This window comes from Nerophis lumbriciformis, linkage group LG19, assembly GCF_033978685.3.
Source record: "Nerophis lumbriciformis linkage group LG19, RoL_Nlum_v2.1, whole genome shotgun sequence".
Lineage (NCBI taxonomy): Eukaryota > Metazoa > Chordata > Actinopteri > Syngnathiformes > Syngnathidae > Nerophis > Nerophis lumbriciformis.
In genome coordinates this window covers 20624481-20642267 of record NC_084566.2, presented here as the reverse complement: position 1 = coordinate 20642267, position 17787 = coordinate 20624481, and the positions used below count along the sequence as shown (strand labels likewise).

Here is a 17787-nt window from a genome sequence, read left to right as displayed (position 1 = left end):
GCAACACTGCGGCTCATCAGAAGGGTGGCCTGCAGCCAGCAATGTATCCTAACAAGCAGTGCCTGTTGTTGTGTGCTGAATGCAACAATAAGGGTTAATTGCATTTTGACAGGGTATTATAAGCCAGGCTTTTTAAAGGATTCTTTCTCAAGACTGAATCTCTTGTTTATGTGGGAATTGGAGCCAACAATTGCCTCTGATTCCACACAAACACACATACACGCACACAGAGTCTGAAGTGTTTAATCAGCAACATTCAGTCTTGTTTCCTCACAGGAGATTTTGCTCTGCAGCAGCTCATCACCTGAAAGTGGCACTGGAATGATACCCTGAGGTGCACCGCCCTAAGCCAGGCCCCTGGAGAGGCGACGGAGATCGCTGTCTCCATCCCCTTCTTTCTGCGCCTCCACTATTAAAGCGCCACTGTGATGCGGGGAAGGACCCCTCTGATCTGGGATCAGCCGGGTGTTAGATGGCCTGATCTCAACATCAAAACAGCTGGGGGAGGGCCTCTCTAGTGAAGTAAGTCTCCCACCGCGGGGGCCGGGGAAACCAGTTTTGTTCCGCGCTGCTTGTCGAGTCAAGTGGCAGTCATGTTTGATTAAGTGAGCAAGGCTGGTTGATGCAAATGAGGCTCACTCAAGCAGATGTGTTCGCAAGCATGGAACTTTAATGGCAATGTTCTTTTACAAGTTCTATACATATAACAGAATCGGGTGGAACATTTATTTGATCCATGTTACCATCAATGATTCCTTGTTGCTCATTACTTCTGGATATTATTTTTTTGGTACTTGAGCAATAGAGTGATGTGACTCTGCGTGTAAATGGACAAACAGTTGTGCAAAGCGACAAACATATTGTCATTTTGGTGCACAAAATTAAATGTTTTCAATTAGCATTGATTTTTCAAAAATAACTACTATACGGCTTTTAACTTACTCAGAGTTGCTTTTATTTACATTTATATCATACATGTGTGTAAAAGGACACATGGTTGTGTGAAGCAACAAGCAGACAAAATAAACATTATTTCAGTAAATGTAGCGTTAAATATATAAAGATAATAATAAATGTTATCTATACAGTGCTTTTCAAAAATTTAAATACGCTTTACAGCAGGCCTGGGCAATTATTTTGACTCGGTGGGCCAGATTTAGAGAAAAAAGTGTGTCTGGGGGCCTGTGTATCTATTTTTAAGAACACTAATACAAAAACTCACAATAATGTCTGATTGAATGCTATAAACGTTATGACAGACCGCCTTAAAAAACGGAATGGAATTTAAAATTTTATTACTGAATGGGACACCCAAAATGTACATGAAAATAAAGAATGTGGGATTTACAATATTAACTCTGAACGATAAAACACTGAATATTGGCTACATATGAACGTCACGCCCCCTCTTGATCGACATATTTTACAATCAAGCGAAACACAACAAAAATGCAACAAACACAGCGAAATATGAATGCGAAGGTTAAAAAAACCCCACCTACAATCTGATGTATCTGATATATCACTAAGTTTTAGAACTTTGTTGTAAAAATCTCCTTCCGTGTCTGTCCCTGACACCCAGGCTGGCCGTACTGGAAACACTCTGTGGAAACGCTCCCCACCCACATTGCTTGGTGCCTCGCCTGAGCTGCTGTGATTGAGATTACCATAGTAACTGGTACACCATGCAAAAGCGTAGATTCCAACCATTGAAATTATTTGTATAGTTCAAGACTTACGGTCATTTGAAAACATCACTACACATCATAATGGCAGCTACAGTTTCCATCTTAAAGATCTAAAAAAATTATTTAGGAATGTCCGGCGGGCCAGATTGAAAAGCTTAAGGGCGGCCCCCGGGCCTTAATTTGCCCAGGTCTGCTTTACAGGGTAAAAAAAAAATCTAGCACATGAAATAGGGAATATAGAAATAAAAAAGCAAAGGAAACAGAACAAATGCATTTTTAACATACATATAGAAATAATTAAAAGATCAAGGCTGAAACTGAATGTTTTTATACTATGATAACTGTTAACTTGAGCAAAGGCCTGTGATAAATGGCAAAAAAAATATTGGTGGTGCAAGAATCTAACCTTTTTTTCGAAGTAATGTTGGCAACTTACTAATTTTAAAAGTTAAAGAAGAAAAGGCTGTCTCACTTGGCAATGCTCTGTTATTATTTTCTTCTCACTGTGACTTTTGCATTTTTGCGCGGCTTACTTTTTGTATGTATCAGTTTGGGACGAAAAATTTGCCATAAATTTGCCCTGGTTTTATAGTATAGGTCGTGTTGGTTATCGCACAAACATTGCACGTAACAAACTAGTCTGTTAGCCCGTGTATGGTTCACGCAATTAAATGCATCCCACCACCGGGGCCAAAGAAAGTTGCGAGTGACAGCGCTTTTATTAAAGAAGGTGAGACACACTATTGAATTCAAGAAGGAACTCGTAGCAAAGTTAAAAAGGTGGCGTCTGCCTCCTCTGCGCTCAGTGCCTACAGGAGTCTTTAATAAAAGTAAATGTGTTGTTTTGTGTTCATTTATCAATTTAATTCTGCATGTATGGGGGGAGGGCATAACCCTGCCTTGGCCAATGCAGAGGGAGCCAAATTGTAGATAAGGATTGTTTCGGTTCGGGCTAGCCAACACATTCCAATGGCTTGTCTGCTGTCGTCGTTGGTTCTGGCTCTCAAATTTATCAGAATTTTGCCTTGCAAAATGGATAGTTTCTCCAATTAAGAAATCGCCAAAGTCTGAGTGCCTACAGCTCTACCCAGCCCATCCATCACGGCGGGCAGCCTTTGGGCTCCTTGAATGACTGCCATCGTTTTCCAAATTTGTCGATAGACCAGAGCAACGCACGATCCAACCAGCATTTGACCTGTTATCACAGTTTCAAATAGATATTTATCTTTAATGGAAATAATTGCCAGACACATGATTCTCCAGTTCCCCAAAGAGTCCCCCATGTATTCAACTGCAAGCGTTCCGTCAGGACAGGCAGGACCCCCCCGAATCTCCGCTTCTTGTCGAGAAGATCTTGTCAATAGAGTTGAGAGACCTGTTAAACATTTCCATGTTTTAGATTTCAGGGACAGTGCAAAAGACAGGGTCTTAGAAAGTCAAGACATGACAAGGACAAGGAGACAAAGAAGCCAAGCAAGAGAGATACGGGAAAGGGAGGGAAGCGTCCGCCTTTGTTGAGAGCCAGAAGAAAAAACAAAGTACCACTGTGTGTTTGTCTGTGAATGGATAAATGCGTGCTCCGTGAAATGACAAAAACTAGAAGAAATAACAGAATAATAATGTATTGTAACTTTTGAATCATCTCCTTTTTCCCCAGTTTTAGCGAGAAGTATGTTGGCCTCCCAGGGTCAAAAAGCATATTGGCAATCTTTTTAGTCACATTATATGTTTTGCTCTAATTTTTTGGAAATTAAAATGTGTTTTTTACTGTCGATTCACAGCATAATGTTGCCACCAAAATTTATAGTGAATTTGCATGACGTGTGCAGTAATTCATACCTAGCTATTGACAATAGCCTGTACAGTATGCAAGATCCAGACATGGATGTATTATAATTGGTACTTTGTTTTCTTAGACTCTTTATAATACTTTACTGAGGATTAATATAAACATGTTGTTGTGCTGTTGAAGGTGTATCTACTGAGGCTTGAGTTTCACATTTCAATGTGCTGGTTATAAGTGTTATGGCTGCAATATTGCCACTTCAAATTGGCTATGTTTTTTTTATTTATTTTTTTATCCTGCAAACACTCTATAAATTGGTTGTTTGTCTCCTTTTCCAGCATCCCTCTACCACTGCGCGGTAGCACATGGATTTCAAGACCTCAAATGAAGAGGTTGGTACTGTAGCATTTAATCAAGCATTCTGTTAGAGTATAAATATACTGTATTGTATATATATATATATATATATATATATATATATATATATATATATATATATATATATATATATACATACAGTCGTGGTCAAAAGTTTACATACACTTGTAAAGAACATAATGTCATGGCTGTTTTGAGTTTCCAATAATTTTACAACTCATTTTTTTTTTTGATAGAGTGATTGGAGCACATACTTGTTGGTCACAAAAAATATTCATGAAGTTTGGTTCTTTTATGAATGTATTATGAGTCTACTGAAAATGTGACCAAATCTGACAGCACATAATAGCTTCTGGAAGAAATTTCTGTGGTCAGATGAAACAAAAATTGAGCTGTTTGGCCACAATACCCAGCAATATGTTTGGAGGAGAAAAGGTGAGGCCTTTAATCCCAGGAACACCATCCCTACTGTCAAGCATGGTGGTGGTAGTATTATGCTCTGGACCTATTTTGCAGCCAATGGAACTTGTACTTTACAGAGAGTGAATGGGACAATGAAAAAGGAGGATTACTTCCAAATTCTTCAGGACAACCTAAAATCATCAGCCCTGAGGTTGGGTCTTGGGCGCAGTTGGGTGTTCCAACAGGACAATGACCCCAAACACACGTCAAAAGTGGTAAAGCAATGGCTAAATCAGGCTAGAATTAAGGTTTTAGAATGGCCTTACCAAAGTCCTGACTTAAACATATGGACAATGCTGAAGAAACAAGTCCATGTCAGAAAACCAACAAATGTAGCTGAACTGCACCAATTTTGTCAAGAGGAGTGGTCAAAAATTCAACCAGAAGCTTGTAGATGGCTACCAAAAGCGCCTTATTGCAGTGAAACTTGCCAAGGGACATGTAACCAAATATTAACGTTGCTGTATGTATACTTTTGACCCAGCAGATTTGGTCACAATTTCAGTGGACCCATAATAAATTCATTAAAAAAAAAAAAAAAGTTCATGAATATTTTTTGTGACCAACAAGTATGTGCTCCAATCACCCTATCACAAAAAAATAAGAGTTGTAGAAATGATTGGAAACTCAAAACAGCCATGACATTATGTCCTTTACAATTGTATGTAAACATTTGACCACAACTGTACACACACATATCCATGTATGCTTAGTTCTTCCAGTGCAAATAGCCATTATTATTGGAGATAATGATGGCATGTATAGCGAGATAAGGCCAATTAGGAACAATGCATGCTCCGCCACAGGTCACCAGCACTCACCGATGTGAGGCGCTTCCTGACCCCCGCCTATGTGCTGCGATGCCCTCGTTTTGCTTGCTTAATGGCGCTGGCAGACACCCATTCGCCTTTGTACAGAAGTAGCTGGAGGCCCGAGGTTCCTCATTACCAGTGAAGGATAACTGACATGCAGTGGAGTCGACGCCTTGCAAACATCCGCCGTTGCCTTGTTAACCGATGACTGGTGTGTCCCTGGCTGACAAGGATGCTGACACCAGTGGCTCCTTTTCTATTAGTAGTCCTGTCAGGTGAAGGTGCTTCCTTTATTTAGACCCTTTTAAGTCAAGGGCAGACAGGCATCGCAATTAGCCATGGAGGGGAGCGATGGCGGTATGCAAATGCATGCAAATGAGCATGTTTATATGCGTGATTGGAAGCAGTCCTGCTTGTGTAATGCAGGGAAATTACCACATAGCCCTCTCAATTTCACTTCGTCTTAATTTGTCAGCAGCACAGATCAAAAGTTTCTCCTTTTTAAGGACGGTGTGGATTTGCGACAACAAGCAAAAAGCAAAGACCGCCTGCATTTCCATGTTCATTTCTTGCAACGTGTCGCCGGCATTTCATTTCATGGCCACTTAATTCAGCGGCGCGCGGCCTGATGAATGATGTTATCTCTCCAAATGTTCGCAGACAAAGACTGGGATTTATTTGATGCAAGAAGGTAATGAGGAGCCGTTTAATATTCGACTGCACTTGGCTAAAGATATTCTGACCATTCAGGAGCAAGATGTCATCTGTGTGTCGGGAGAACCTTTCTATTCCAGCGTAAGTAATCACCGACATTACTCACACACTGTGTCATTGTGTGTGCCGCTGATGTGCTGTGATAGGAAGTGTCACACAATATTAATAATAAACAACAAGACATATATCATTCCTGGCAATTGTAATCAAAGCATGGAATAGTCTTCTAATACAATATATTTACAATAACTCAAGTGAAGATAAGTTGTTGCTCTTGTTCTGATAAAACGGCCACATTGGCTTTCATCACGTTGATGGGTACCTTTCACATTTGAGCCGATACGCTACCAATTCCCGGTACCTGGGAGTCAATACTGGTACCGTAATGTGGTAATATATTTGAATTTGTTCAACAATAACATTAAAATTATATTTCGACACTGAACTGATAATGATAATTGAGTTATCCGGTTGTTATTATATAACTTTGTGTGCATTTGCAAGTCCAAGACGTTAGAATGCAGTAGTGCGTTGCTGTAGTCGGGAAGTAGTCTTTGCCATTAAAGTAGAATTGTGTTTGGCCCTACAAAGTGTTTAAACTGTACTTATTATACAGCAGCTGTTTGATTGCAACTTGCATCTTAATTGTAGTTTTGATGAACAAATTTGGAGGTGTTGAAATCGGCATGTCTATGGCAAATCCAATGTAAATTAGCATCAGGCTAGGGCATTTTGCAAAGCGAAGTCTTACTTTTTAGTGCTTTATATCAGGCATACTTGCGTGGTAGGATGGACTTCTCCTTTCGGCATGTGAAACCATTAATGTTAATCAGTAGCATGTCTATGGCAAATTAAATGTAAATTAGCATCGAGCTAGCGCATTTTGAAAAGTGGAGTCTTACTTTTTAGCGCTTTATATCACTTCTCCCTTTGAACCAACTGAAGAAAAGTTGATGCATTTTGTTTGATTTTATGTACCACTACCATTCTTGCTTTGTGGGTATGGACAATTGCCACATTATCATTCGAGGCAGTACCGAAATATGATACCGTTTGATTTCACGTGGATCGGTACCTGGTAGTACAGGCAGAATTCTGTCTGTACTTCAGTAAGACCAAAAGTACTGAGGTCTGTACCAGTATACTGACTTCTTGTTTGCTCTACCCACATTGGATCATGTATGTTTTTAAACAATAGAAGTAGAAATACTCAGTTCCAGGGTTAAACTTTGGCATTGTAAAATCCTTCATTGTACAGACAATGTTGTGTTACTTTTGAATAATTTTAACAGCCACACACGTTTAAACACAAGTTAGGCTTAGGTAAAATTATATTAAAATAAAGTTAGAAATAGTCCAAACAATTAATTGTCCAACTATGGTGTGTGTACCACTAGTGGTACGCCGGCCTCATCAAGTGGTACGCCAAAGAAATCTGTAAATGTACATGGAGAATCATTGTTGATGATTTGTGTGCATTGTGTGTAGTGTTACAGTGGCCAACAATATTAAGTAAAGATGTCCGATAATAACGGCCTGCCGATATTATCGCCCGATAAATGCGTTAAAATGTAATATCGGAAATTATCGGTATCATTTGTTTTTCTATCGGTATCGTTTTTTAAAATTATTTTTATTTATTTATTTTTTTGTATTAAATCAACATAAAAAACACAAGATACATTCACAATTAGTGCACCAACCCAAAAAAACTCCCTCCCCCATTTACACTCATTCACACAAAAGGGTTGTTTCTTTCTGTTATTAATATTCTGGTTCCTACATTATATATCAATATATATCAATACAGTCTGCAAGGGATACAGTCCGTAAGCACACATGATTGTGCGTGCTGCTGGTCCACTAATAGTACTAACCTTTAACAGTTCATTTTACTCATTTTCATTAATTACTAGTTTCTATGTAACTGTTTTTATATTGTTTTACTTTCTTTTTTATTCAAGAAAATGTTTTTATTTATTTATCTTATTTTACTTTATTAATTTTTTTTTAAAGTACCATATCTTCACCATACCTGGTTGTCCAAATTAGGCATAATAATGTGTTAATTCCACGACTGTATATATCGGTTGATATCGGTATCGGTTGATATCGGTATCAGTAATTAAAGAGTTGGACATACTTGCCAACCCTCCCGGATTTTCCGGGAGACTCCCGAAATTCAGCGCCTCTTCCGAAAACCTCCCGGAAGAAATTTTGTCCCGAAAATTTCCCGGAATTCAGCCGGAGCTGGAGGCCACGCCCCCTCCAGCTTCATTCGGACCTGAGTCCAGTGTGCGCACACAAGGAGACGAAGCAGCAGAACTAGACCGTAGTCGAAGAGCGCAGGGGAGACACTTCTCCAGGGCCGATGTATGCTCGGGGCAACACCCTTTTTTGTGTGGGTCTCCACAGCGGACGACTTTAGGGTGAATGATGAGTCCAGCGATTAGTTGCAAATCTTGCTTTATTGATTGCTTGCACACAGCCAATCCAACACAAAACCAACTAGTCCCTCCCCGCACTCACGCTACTGCTCCCTCTCTTCTCTCGCCCACACACTCACTGACGTCACTCACCTCACATGCTGTCACCTATTAAAGGGCCACACACACACATACTCTACTCTCATAACACACAGTACAGTTAGTAGAACAACTGTGTTTTCATTACTGTGTATTTGATAGGTGCCATTGCCCCGGAATGGTATTGCATTGTACTTTTAAGTACAACAATGAGTAGATGAGTGTTATGTGTGTGTATACGTGTAAATAAATGAACACTGAAATTCAAGTATTTCTTTTATTTATATACAGTATATAATAAAATGAATCTATATATATATAGCTAGAATTCACTGAAAGTCAAGTATTTCATACATATATATATATATATATATATATATATATATATATATATATATATATATATATATATATATGAAATACTCGAGTTGGTGAATTCTCACTGTAAATATACTCCTCCCCTCTTAACCACGCCCCCAACCACGCCCCCCGCCCACGCCCCGCCCCACCCCCGACCACGCCCCCCACCTCCCGAAATCGGAGGTCTCAAGGTTGGCAAGTATGGAGTTGGACAATATCGGAATATCGGGTATCGGCAAAAAGCCATTATCGGACATCCCTAATATTAAGTATACCTATTAAATAAAACGTATTTATTGTTTTAATTGAATACTTAGGCCTACTATGCTACAGCATTTCAATGTTGCTCATTATGGTGGCCAAGTGTTTTCTGAGGTGGTACTTGGGGAAAAAAATTTGAGAACGACTGCTCTAAACTTTAATAAAGAATGACAAAGGTGTGACAAATCTCATTTTCTAACATTGAGAATCACCATGCAAGTGTAAAAAGAAGTGAACTGTTTTTTTAATATTACATTCAAAGAGCATTACAATTTTTTAACATTAGGAATGATCACATTACTATTAAAGGGGTCAGGATTTTTTTTCTGCGTCGAAAACATTTCTTTGTGGTCTACATAACATGTAATGGTGGTTCTGTGGTCAAAATATTGCATAGATTATGTTTTACAGGCCATCTTCAAGCTGTTTTCTTCAGGAAGTGTTTTTTTTTTTGTGATCGGTCTTATTTACGTGCCGAAGTCCTCCAGGCCAAGCTCCCTTCAACTGCATCTCAATCCCGTCAGCCATGTTGTAGTTTTATCGGGTCTACTGAGTTGTAGTTAGAACTATGCGCTACTTAGTATCAAAATTGACAACAGCTGGGGATTTTAGCATGAATGTGCATGTACAAGTCAGTCTGCCCCACATTGAGAAAGAGAAGCACAGGAAAAAAAAAAAATTAAAAAAAAGGAACCTTTAAGTAAGACCCCTGTAAGTTAACAGAACAATTAAACAGTCTTAATTAACTTTATTGATAAATATGACAAAGGATATCTCCATCTGAATTTTTTTTAAACATTTTTGTTGTCACTAGGGATGAGTGCCTGGATTTTATAGGCACTGACCAAATTCCGCTGGTACTACTGGGTATCGATTCACGTAAAATCAAGCGGAACCGTACTTTGATACCTTTGTTGCATGTGACGTCATGTATCGGTTTAGTTGCAGACTCAACACTTGTTCAAACACTTGAGAAAGAGGCACTCAGAGCGGCCAACAAAGCAAGTATGCCTTTACACACAGTATAGCTCCCACGTTTCAAAATGCACTAGTTCAATGCTAATTTACACCATTATATACCATATAGATGCTACTGGTTAGTAGGGATGTATACCGTGTACTAGTGTTGTCCCGATACCAATATTTTGGTATCGGTACCAAAATGTATTTCGATACTTTTCGGTACTTTTCGATACTTTTCTAAATAAAGGGGACCACAAAAAATTGCATTCTTAGCTTTATTTTACCAAAAAAATCTTACAGTACATTAAACATATGTTTCTTATTGCAAGTTTGTCTTTAAATAAAATAGTGAAGATACAAGACAACTTGTCTTTTAGTAGTAAGTAAGCAAACAAAAGCTCCTAATTTAGCTGCTGAACATATTGTAGTATGCAGTAACATATTGTGTCATTTTCCATTCTATTATTTTGTCAAAATTATTAAGGACAATTGGTAGAAAATGAATTATTAATCTACTTGTTCATTTACTGTTAATATTTGCTTACTTTCTCTTTTAACATGTTCTATCTACACTTCTGTTAAAATGTAATAATCACTTATTCTTCTGTTGTTTGGATGCTTTACATTAGTTTTGGATGATACCACACATTTGAGTATCAATCCAAGTAGTTACAGGATCATACATTGGTCATATTCAAAGTCCTCATGTGTCCAGGGACATATTTCCTGAGTTTATAAACCTAATATAAATGTTAAAAAAACGAAAGAAGATTTTCTGATGCTGAAAAATATTGATGCAATCATAGTAGTATCGACTAGATACGCTCCTGTACTTGGTATCATTACAGTGGATGTCAGGTGGAGAGCCACCCATGACGTTTAGTTACATAGTGGCGCCGGTGAGCTACGGTGTTTAGTGAAACATGTTTAGCTATTCCTCGTCCTGCAGGAATGATACTTGTAAAATACTTACTTTATCCGTCGCCATGGAGACGAGGATTAGTGATTTAGAAGTAGGTACAACACTGCAGACTGCGGATGGACTTTAGCCGCTGGCTAGCTAGCCATGTCTTAAAGCACCTCTTTCTGAGGGCGTTTCAGTGTTATAACTTCACCTTTATCGTTAGTTTTTAAGCCAAAATGCGTCCATTGTGTGGGGGGGAACCGGTACTTTTTAGAGGCGGTATATTACCGAATATGATTCATTAGTATCGCGGTACTATACTATTACCAGTATACCGTACAACCCTACCGGGTACCGGTAATTTTTTCTACAAGTTCCTAATTGGGTCCAGGAAGACCGTTAATTAGACAAATTATAGTGCTATCAGTATTTATTTATTTTTATCCAGCTGACGGTTGTAATTTTGACACGCTGTCAAATTCAGTTCAAGTGCCGCTACGACGCACAAGCAGATGATTATTAGCTTGGAATAATCACAAATAAGGAAGCAACACCACAGAAAAGTTTGTAACAACAATATTTCCTCCTAGTCCCCGACGTCACGCACGCTAATAACAGTGAGTGTCAGTTTGAAGTGAACGCCACTTAACTCAAGACCGCCATATCCATTTGACCGTCCTCTAAGCAACCTAGTAATCCACAGGTCAATATTAATCCATTCAACAAAGTGAAACTTTAAATTATTCTCTGGGTCATTTCATTTATATAATACACATGTGTACAACACATATAAGTCGGCGACTGACAACACTGGCTTCCGGTCTGTCACTCAAATAGGTCCACGTGCAATGTAAACACAAATAAGATTAAAGATAAGATTGTTAAAAATGCAACCCCACCTAGCATGCTAGTTGATTGTATTGGTTTATATTTGATCAAATATATCATGTTTAAAGGCCTACTGAAATGCGATTTTCTTATTTAAATGGGGATAGCAGGTCCATTCTATGTGTCATAATTGATCATTTCGCGATATTGCCAAATTTTTGCTGAAAGGATTTAGTAGAGAACATCGACGATAAAGTTCGCAGCTTTTGGTCGCTGATAAAAAAAGCCTTGCCTGTACCGGAAGTAGCAGACGAGTAGCGTGACGTCACAGGTTGTGGAGCTCCTCACATCCGCACATTGTTTACAACAATGACCACCAGCAGCGAGAGCGATTCGGACCGAGAAAGCGACGATTTCCCCATAAATTTGAGCGAGGATGAAAGATTTGTGGATGAGGAAAGTGAGAGTGAAGGACTAGAGGGCAGTGGGAGCGATTCAGATAGGGAAGATGCTGTGAGAGGCGGGTGGGACCTGATATTCAGCTGGGAATGAATAAAACAGTAAATAAACACAAGACATATATATACTCTATTAGCCACAACACAACCAGGCTTATATTTAATATGCCACAAATTAATCCCGCATAACAAACACCTCCCCCCTCCCGTCCATATAACCCGCCAATACAACTCAAACACCTGCACAACACACTCAATCCCACAGCCCAAAGTACCGTTCACCTCCCCAAAGTTCATACAGCACATATATTTCCCCAAAGTCCCCGAAGTTACGTACGTGACATGCACATAGCGGCACGCACGTACGGGCAAGCGATCAAATGTTTGGAAGCCGCAGCTGCATGCGTACTCACGGTACCGCGTCTGCGTATCCAACTCAAAGTCCTCCTGGTAAGAGTCTCTGTTGTCCCAGTTCTCCACAGGCCAATGGTAAAGCTTGACTGTCATCTTCCGGGAATGTAAACAATGTAACACCGGCTGTGTTTGTGTTGCTGCAGTCGGCAGCAATACACCGCTTCCCACCTACAGCTTTCTTCTTTGCTGTCTCCATTGTTCATTGAACAAATTGCAAAAGATTCACCAACACAGATGTCCAGAATACTGTGGAATTTTGCGATGAAAACAGACGACTTAATAGCTGGCCACCATGCTGTCCCAAAATGTCCTCCACAATCCGTGACGTCACGCGCTGACGTCATCATACCGAGACGTTTTCAGCAGGATATTTCGATTTAAAATTGCACTTTATTAAGCTAACCCGGTCGTATTGGCATGTGTTGCAATGTTAAGATTTAATCATTGATATATAAACTATCAGACTGCGTGGTCGGTAGTAGTGGGTTTCAGTAGGCCTTTAAAGTCTGTGTATGAACATGAATACATAAATTTGACCTTTTTTGTTATTTCATCACTATGATTTTAAATGTTATTATAGGGACATGCACCTGGGGATAGGTTGATTGGCAACACTAAATTGGCCCTAGTGTGTGAATGTGAGTGTAAATGTTGTCTGTGTTGGCCCTGGATGAATGTATGTACTGACTGTAATTGCAATTAATAGAAACACAGTGCTAATATGGATGGTGCTCTGCTGACCTCGACTGCGGATGTTGTGGATCGGTGGAGGGAATACTTCGAAGACCTCCTCAATCCTACCAGCACGTCTTCCTATGAGGAAGCAGGGCCTGGGGAATCTGTGGTGGGCTCTCCTATTTCTGGGGCTGAGGTTGCCGAGGTAGTTAAAAAGCTCCTCGGTGGCAAATCTCCTCAAATCTCCTCACAGATCTCATCCGGGTGGATGAGATCCGCCCGGAGTTCCTTAAGGCTCTGGATGTTGTGGGGCTGTCTTGGTTGACAAGACTCTGCAACATCGCGTGGACATCGGGGGCGGTACCTCTGGATTGGCAGACCGGGGTGGTGGTTCCTCTCTTTAAGAAGGGGAACCGGAGGGTGTGTTCCAACTATCGTGGGATCACACTCCTCAGCCTTCCCGGTAAGGTCTATTCAGGTGTACTGAAGAGGAGGCTATGCCGGATAGTCGAACCTCGGATTCAGGAGGAACAGTGTGGTTTTCGTCCTGGTCGTGGAACTGTGGACCAGCTCTATACTCTCGGCAGGGTCCTTGAGGGTGCATGGGAGTTTGCCCAACCAGTCTACATGTGCTTTGTGGACTTGGAGAAGGCATTCGACCGTGTACCGCGGGAAGTCCTGTGGGGAGTGCTCAGAGAGTATGGGGTAACGGACTGTCTTATTGTGGCAGTTCGCTCCCTGTATAATCAGTGCCAGAGCTTGGTCCGCATTGCCGGCAGTAAGTCGGACAGGTTTCCAGTGAGGGTTGGACTCCGCCAAGGCTGCCCTTTGTCACCGATTCTGTTCATAACCTTTATGGACAGAATTTCTAGGCGCAGTCAGGGCGTTGAGGGGATCTGGTTTGGTGGCTGCAGGATTAGGTCTCTGCTATTTGCAGATGATGTGGTCCTGATGGCTTCCTCTGGCCAAGATCTTCAGCTCTCGCTGGATCGGTTCACAGCCGAGTGTGAAGCGACTGGGATGAGAATCAGCACCTCCAAGTCCGAGTCCATGGTTCTCTCCCGGAAAAGGGTGGAGTGCCATCTCCGGGATGGGGAGGGGATCTTGCCCCAAGTGAAGGAGTTTAAGTACCTCGGAGTCTTGTTCACGAGTGGGGGAAGAGTGGATCGTGAGATCGACAGGCGGATCGGTGCGGCATCTTCAGTAATGCGGACGCTGTATCGATCCGTTGTGGTGAAGAAGGAGCTGAGCAAGAAGGCAAAGCTCTCGATTTACCGGTCGATCTACGTTCCCATCCTCACCTATGGTCATGAGCTTTGGGTCATGACCGAAAGGACAAGATCACGGGTACAAGCGGCCGAAATGAGTTTCCTCCGCCGAGTGGCGGGGCTCTCCCTTAGAGATAGGGTGAGAAGCTCTGTCATTCGGGGGGAGCTCAAAGTAAAGCCGCTGCTCCTCCACATCGAGAGGAGCCAGATAAGGTGGTTCGGGCATCTGGTCAGGATGCCACCCGAACGCCTCCCTAGGAAGGTGTTTCGAGCACGTCCGACCGGTAGGAGGCCACGCGGAAGACCCAGGACACGCTGGGAAGAGTATCTCTCCCGGCTGGCCTGGGAACGCCTCGGGATCCCCCGGGAGGAGCTGGACGAAGTGGCTGGGGAGAGGGAAGTCTGGGCTTCCCTGCTTAAGCTGCTGCCCCCGCGACCCGACCTCGGATAAGCGGAAGAAGATGGATGGATGGATGGATGGACAGTGCTAATAAAAAGGATAATAAAAATTTTATTTTTTCCCACAAATTACATACAGTACCGATGAATACCGGTATTGATAAGGAATAACGGTATCGATAAAATTCTAACGGTATACATCCCCACTGGTTAGCATTAGAGATTTTACAAGGCAATTTCAACACCTCCAAATTTGGTAATGAAAACTACAACTAAGATACGTCTTACGATCAACTAGCTAGTGTGTAGTAAATGCAAAACTTGCAATATAAATACTTTTTACCTACTTTACTTACTTAGGCCCATCGCTCCTAGTGAAGCATTGGCCATCTTCGAATCGTCTCCATCCAACACGATTTTGGGCTATCTTTTCTGCCTCCCTCCAGCTGGTTCACTGCCTCTTGAGCTCTGCCTCAGTTTCCCACATCTATGTGTTCTTTAGTCGTCCTCTCTTCCACTTCCCCTGGTGATTCCAAGCCAGGGTCTGTCGTGTTGGGCTGGTTGCTGATTTCCTCAAAGTGTGGCCAAGCCATCCCCACTTTTGTCTCGGGATCTGCTTCTTCACTGGTTCCTGACTTCCTCTCTGCCATAGTTATTCTGCCCTAATTCTGTTTGGCCACCTGATCCCAAATATATGCGTTTCAGACAGCAGACTGCACGTCTCTGAACCGCAAAGAAAGACAGCTTTTATATTGGAATTGAAAAGACTTATTTTAGTTGTCAAGGCTATATCCTTGGACGACCACATTTTCTGAAGAATGATGAATGCTGCTCTAGCTCTAGCTGCGTCTACTCTGGCCTTAATGTCGTCATGTGTGTCACCTTGCTTATCCAAGCTGTTCTCTAGGCAAGTAAAGGGGTTGACTTCCTGTATGGATTCACCGCCTACAGTGATAAATACTTTTTAGGTCTCAACAAAAAGATTAAAAAAAAGATGTGGTTAGAGTATCCGCCCTGAGATCGGTAGGTTATGAGTTCAAACCCCGGCCGAGCGATACCAAGGACTATAAAAATGGGACCCATTCCCTGCTTGGGACTCAGCATCAAGGGTTGGAATTGGGGGTTAAATCACCAAAATGATTCCCGGGTGCGGCTACCGCTGCTGCTCACTGCTCCCCTCACCTGCCAGGGTGTGGAAAAAAGGGGATGGGTCAAATGCAGAGGGTAATTTCACCACACCTAGTGTGTGTGTGACTATCACTGGCACTTTAACTTTTTTAACTTTAAAAGGCAAGACTGGCACATTCAACTCAACGGCAAAGACTACTTCCCAGCTGGGCAAAACAGCCTATACACAACTGCATGCAAAGTCTACTATATACTGCAATACTCGCAAATGAGACCCATGAATGTAAAAGGAAAACAAGATACAACAAATAGACAGCAGTTATCATAATCAGCTCATAGTTTAAACAACTTTATGGTGAATGACAAAAGTGTGTTACTTATCTCATTTTGTACCACTGTGAGTTATAACACAAATGCAAAAATAAGTTCACCACTGTTATGTTGAAAAGGCTTGACGTGTTCTGCATCTTGAATTATTTTAACTAGGAATGTCCGATAATATCGGACTGCTGATATTATCGGCCGATAAATGCTTTAAAATGTAATATCGGAAATTATCGGTATCGGTTTCAAAATTATCGGTATCGGTTTCAAAAAGTAAAATTTATGACTTTTTAAAATGCCGCTGTGTACACGGATGTAGGGAGAAGTACAGAGCGCCAATAAACCTTAAAGGCACTGCCTTTGCGTGCCGGCCCAGTCACATAATATCTACGGCTTTTCACACACACAAGTGAATGCAAGGCATACTTGGTCAACAGTCATACAGGTCACACTGAGGGTGGCCGTCTAAACAACTTTAACACTGTTACAAATATGCACCACACTGTGAACCCACACCAAACAAGAATGACAAACACATTTCGGGAGAACATCCGCACCGTAACACAACATAAACACAACAGAACAAATACCCAGAACCCCTTGCAGCACTAACTCTTCCGGGACGCTACAATATACACCATCCCAAACCCACCCACCTCAACCTCCTCATGCTCTCTCAGGGAGGGCATGTCCCAAATTCCATGCTGCTGTTTTGAGGCATGTTAAAAAAAAATGCACTTTGTGACTTCAATAATACAAACGTAAATATGGCAGTGCCATGTTGGCATTTTTTTTCCATAACTTGAGTTGATTTATTTTGGAAAACCTTGTTACATTGTTTAATTCATCCAGCAGGGCATCACAACAAAATTAGGCATAATAATGTGTTAATTCCACGACTGTATATATTGGTATCGGTTGATATGGGAATCGGTAATTAAGAGTTGGACAATATCGGATAATCGTATATCGGCAAAAAAGCCATTATCGGACATCTCTAATTTTAACCTTACCAGTTGTCGCACAAGTGTAAAAAGAAGCGAGCAAAACAATAAAATAGCCAATTTTAATGTCCGTAGGTCTGCTTACTTCACGCAGCTTCCTTTGTACAGTATATTTATCTCACACTCCTAATTGAGGCTGCTCATGTTAGAATAATTGTTCAAGTATAAACAAAACTGTCAGAGTTTGTATTTTGACGCTCCTGCAAGTTTTTCTGATTTTCAAATTCCGGCTTCGAGCGACGTCATTTTTACCACAAAATCTCTGTAGAATACACCAAGTCTTCAACCTCAGAAGGTTTTTGGACTTAAGAGGTTCCACTGCATCATTCTAAAGCGGGATGGAGTTATCGAGCCGATCTAGCCGGCTTGTAAAGTTAAGAGGCAGCCGGTCTGGAGACAATAGTTTAGGGAGCGTCTATAAAGTTTACCACTGAGA

At 41.2% G+C, this 17787-nt stretch overlaps 1 protein-coding gene across 1 annotated transcript in view; it reads left to right on the top strand.

The window, feature by feature from the left end:
• The window catches only part of sntg1 (syntrophin, gamma 1), a 114978-nt gene that overhangs the window by 34848 nt on the left and 62343 nt on the right, over nucleotides 1–17787 (top strand). Inside the window, exons 2-4 of the mRNA XM_061979352.2 lie at nucleotides 277–522; nucleotides 3813–3866; nucleotides 5787–5921. Of these exons, the coding sequence (XP_061835336.2) occupies nucleotides 3840–3866; nucleotides 5787–5921 (162 nt within the window). The 5' untranslated portion in view covers nucleotides 277–522; nucleotides 3813–3839. The remainder of the gene's footprint in view (nucleotides 1–276; nucleotides 523–3812; nucleotides 3867–5786; nucleotides 5922–17787) is intronic.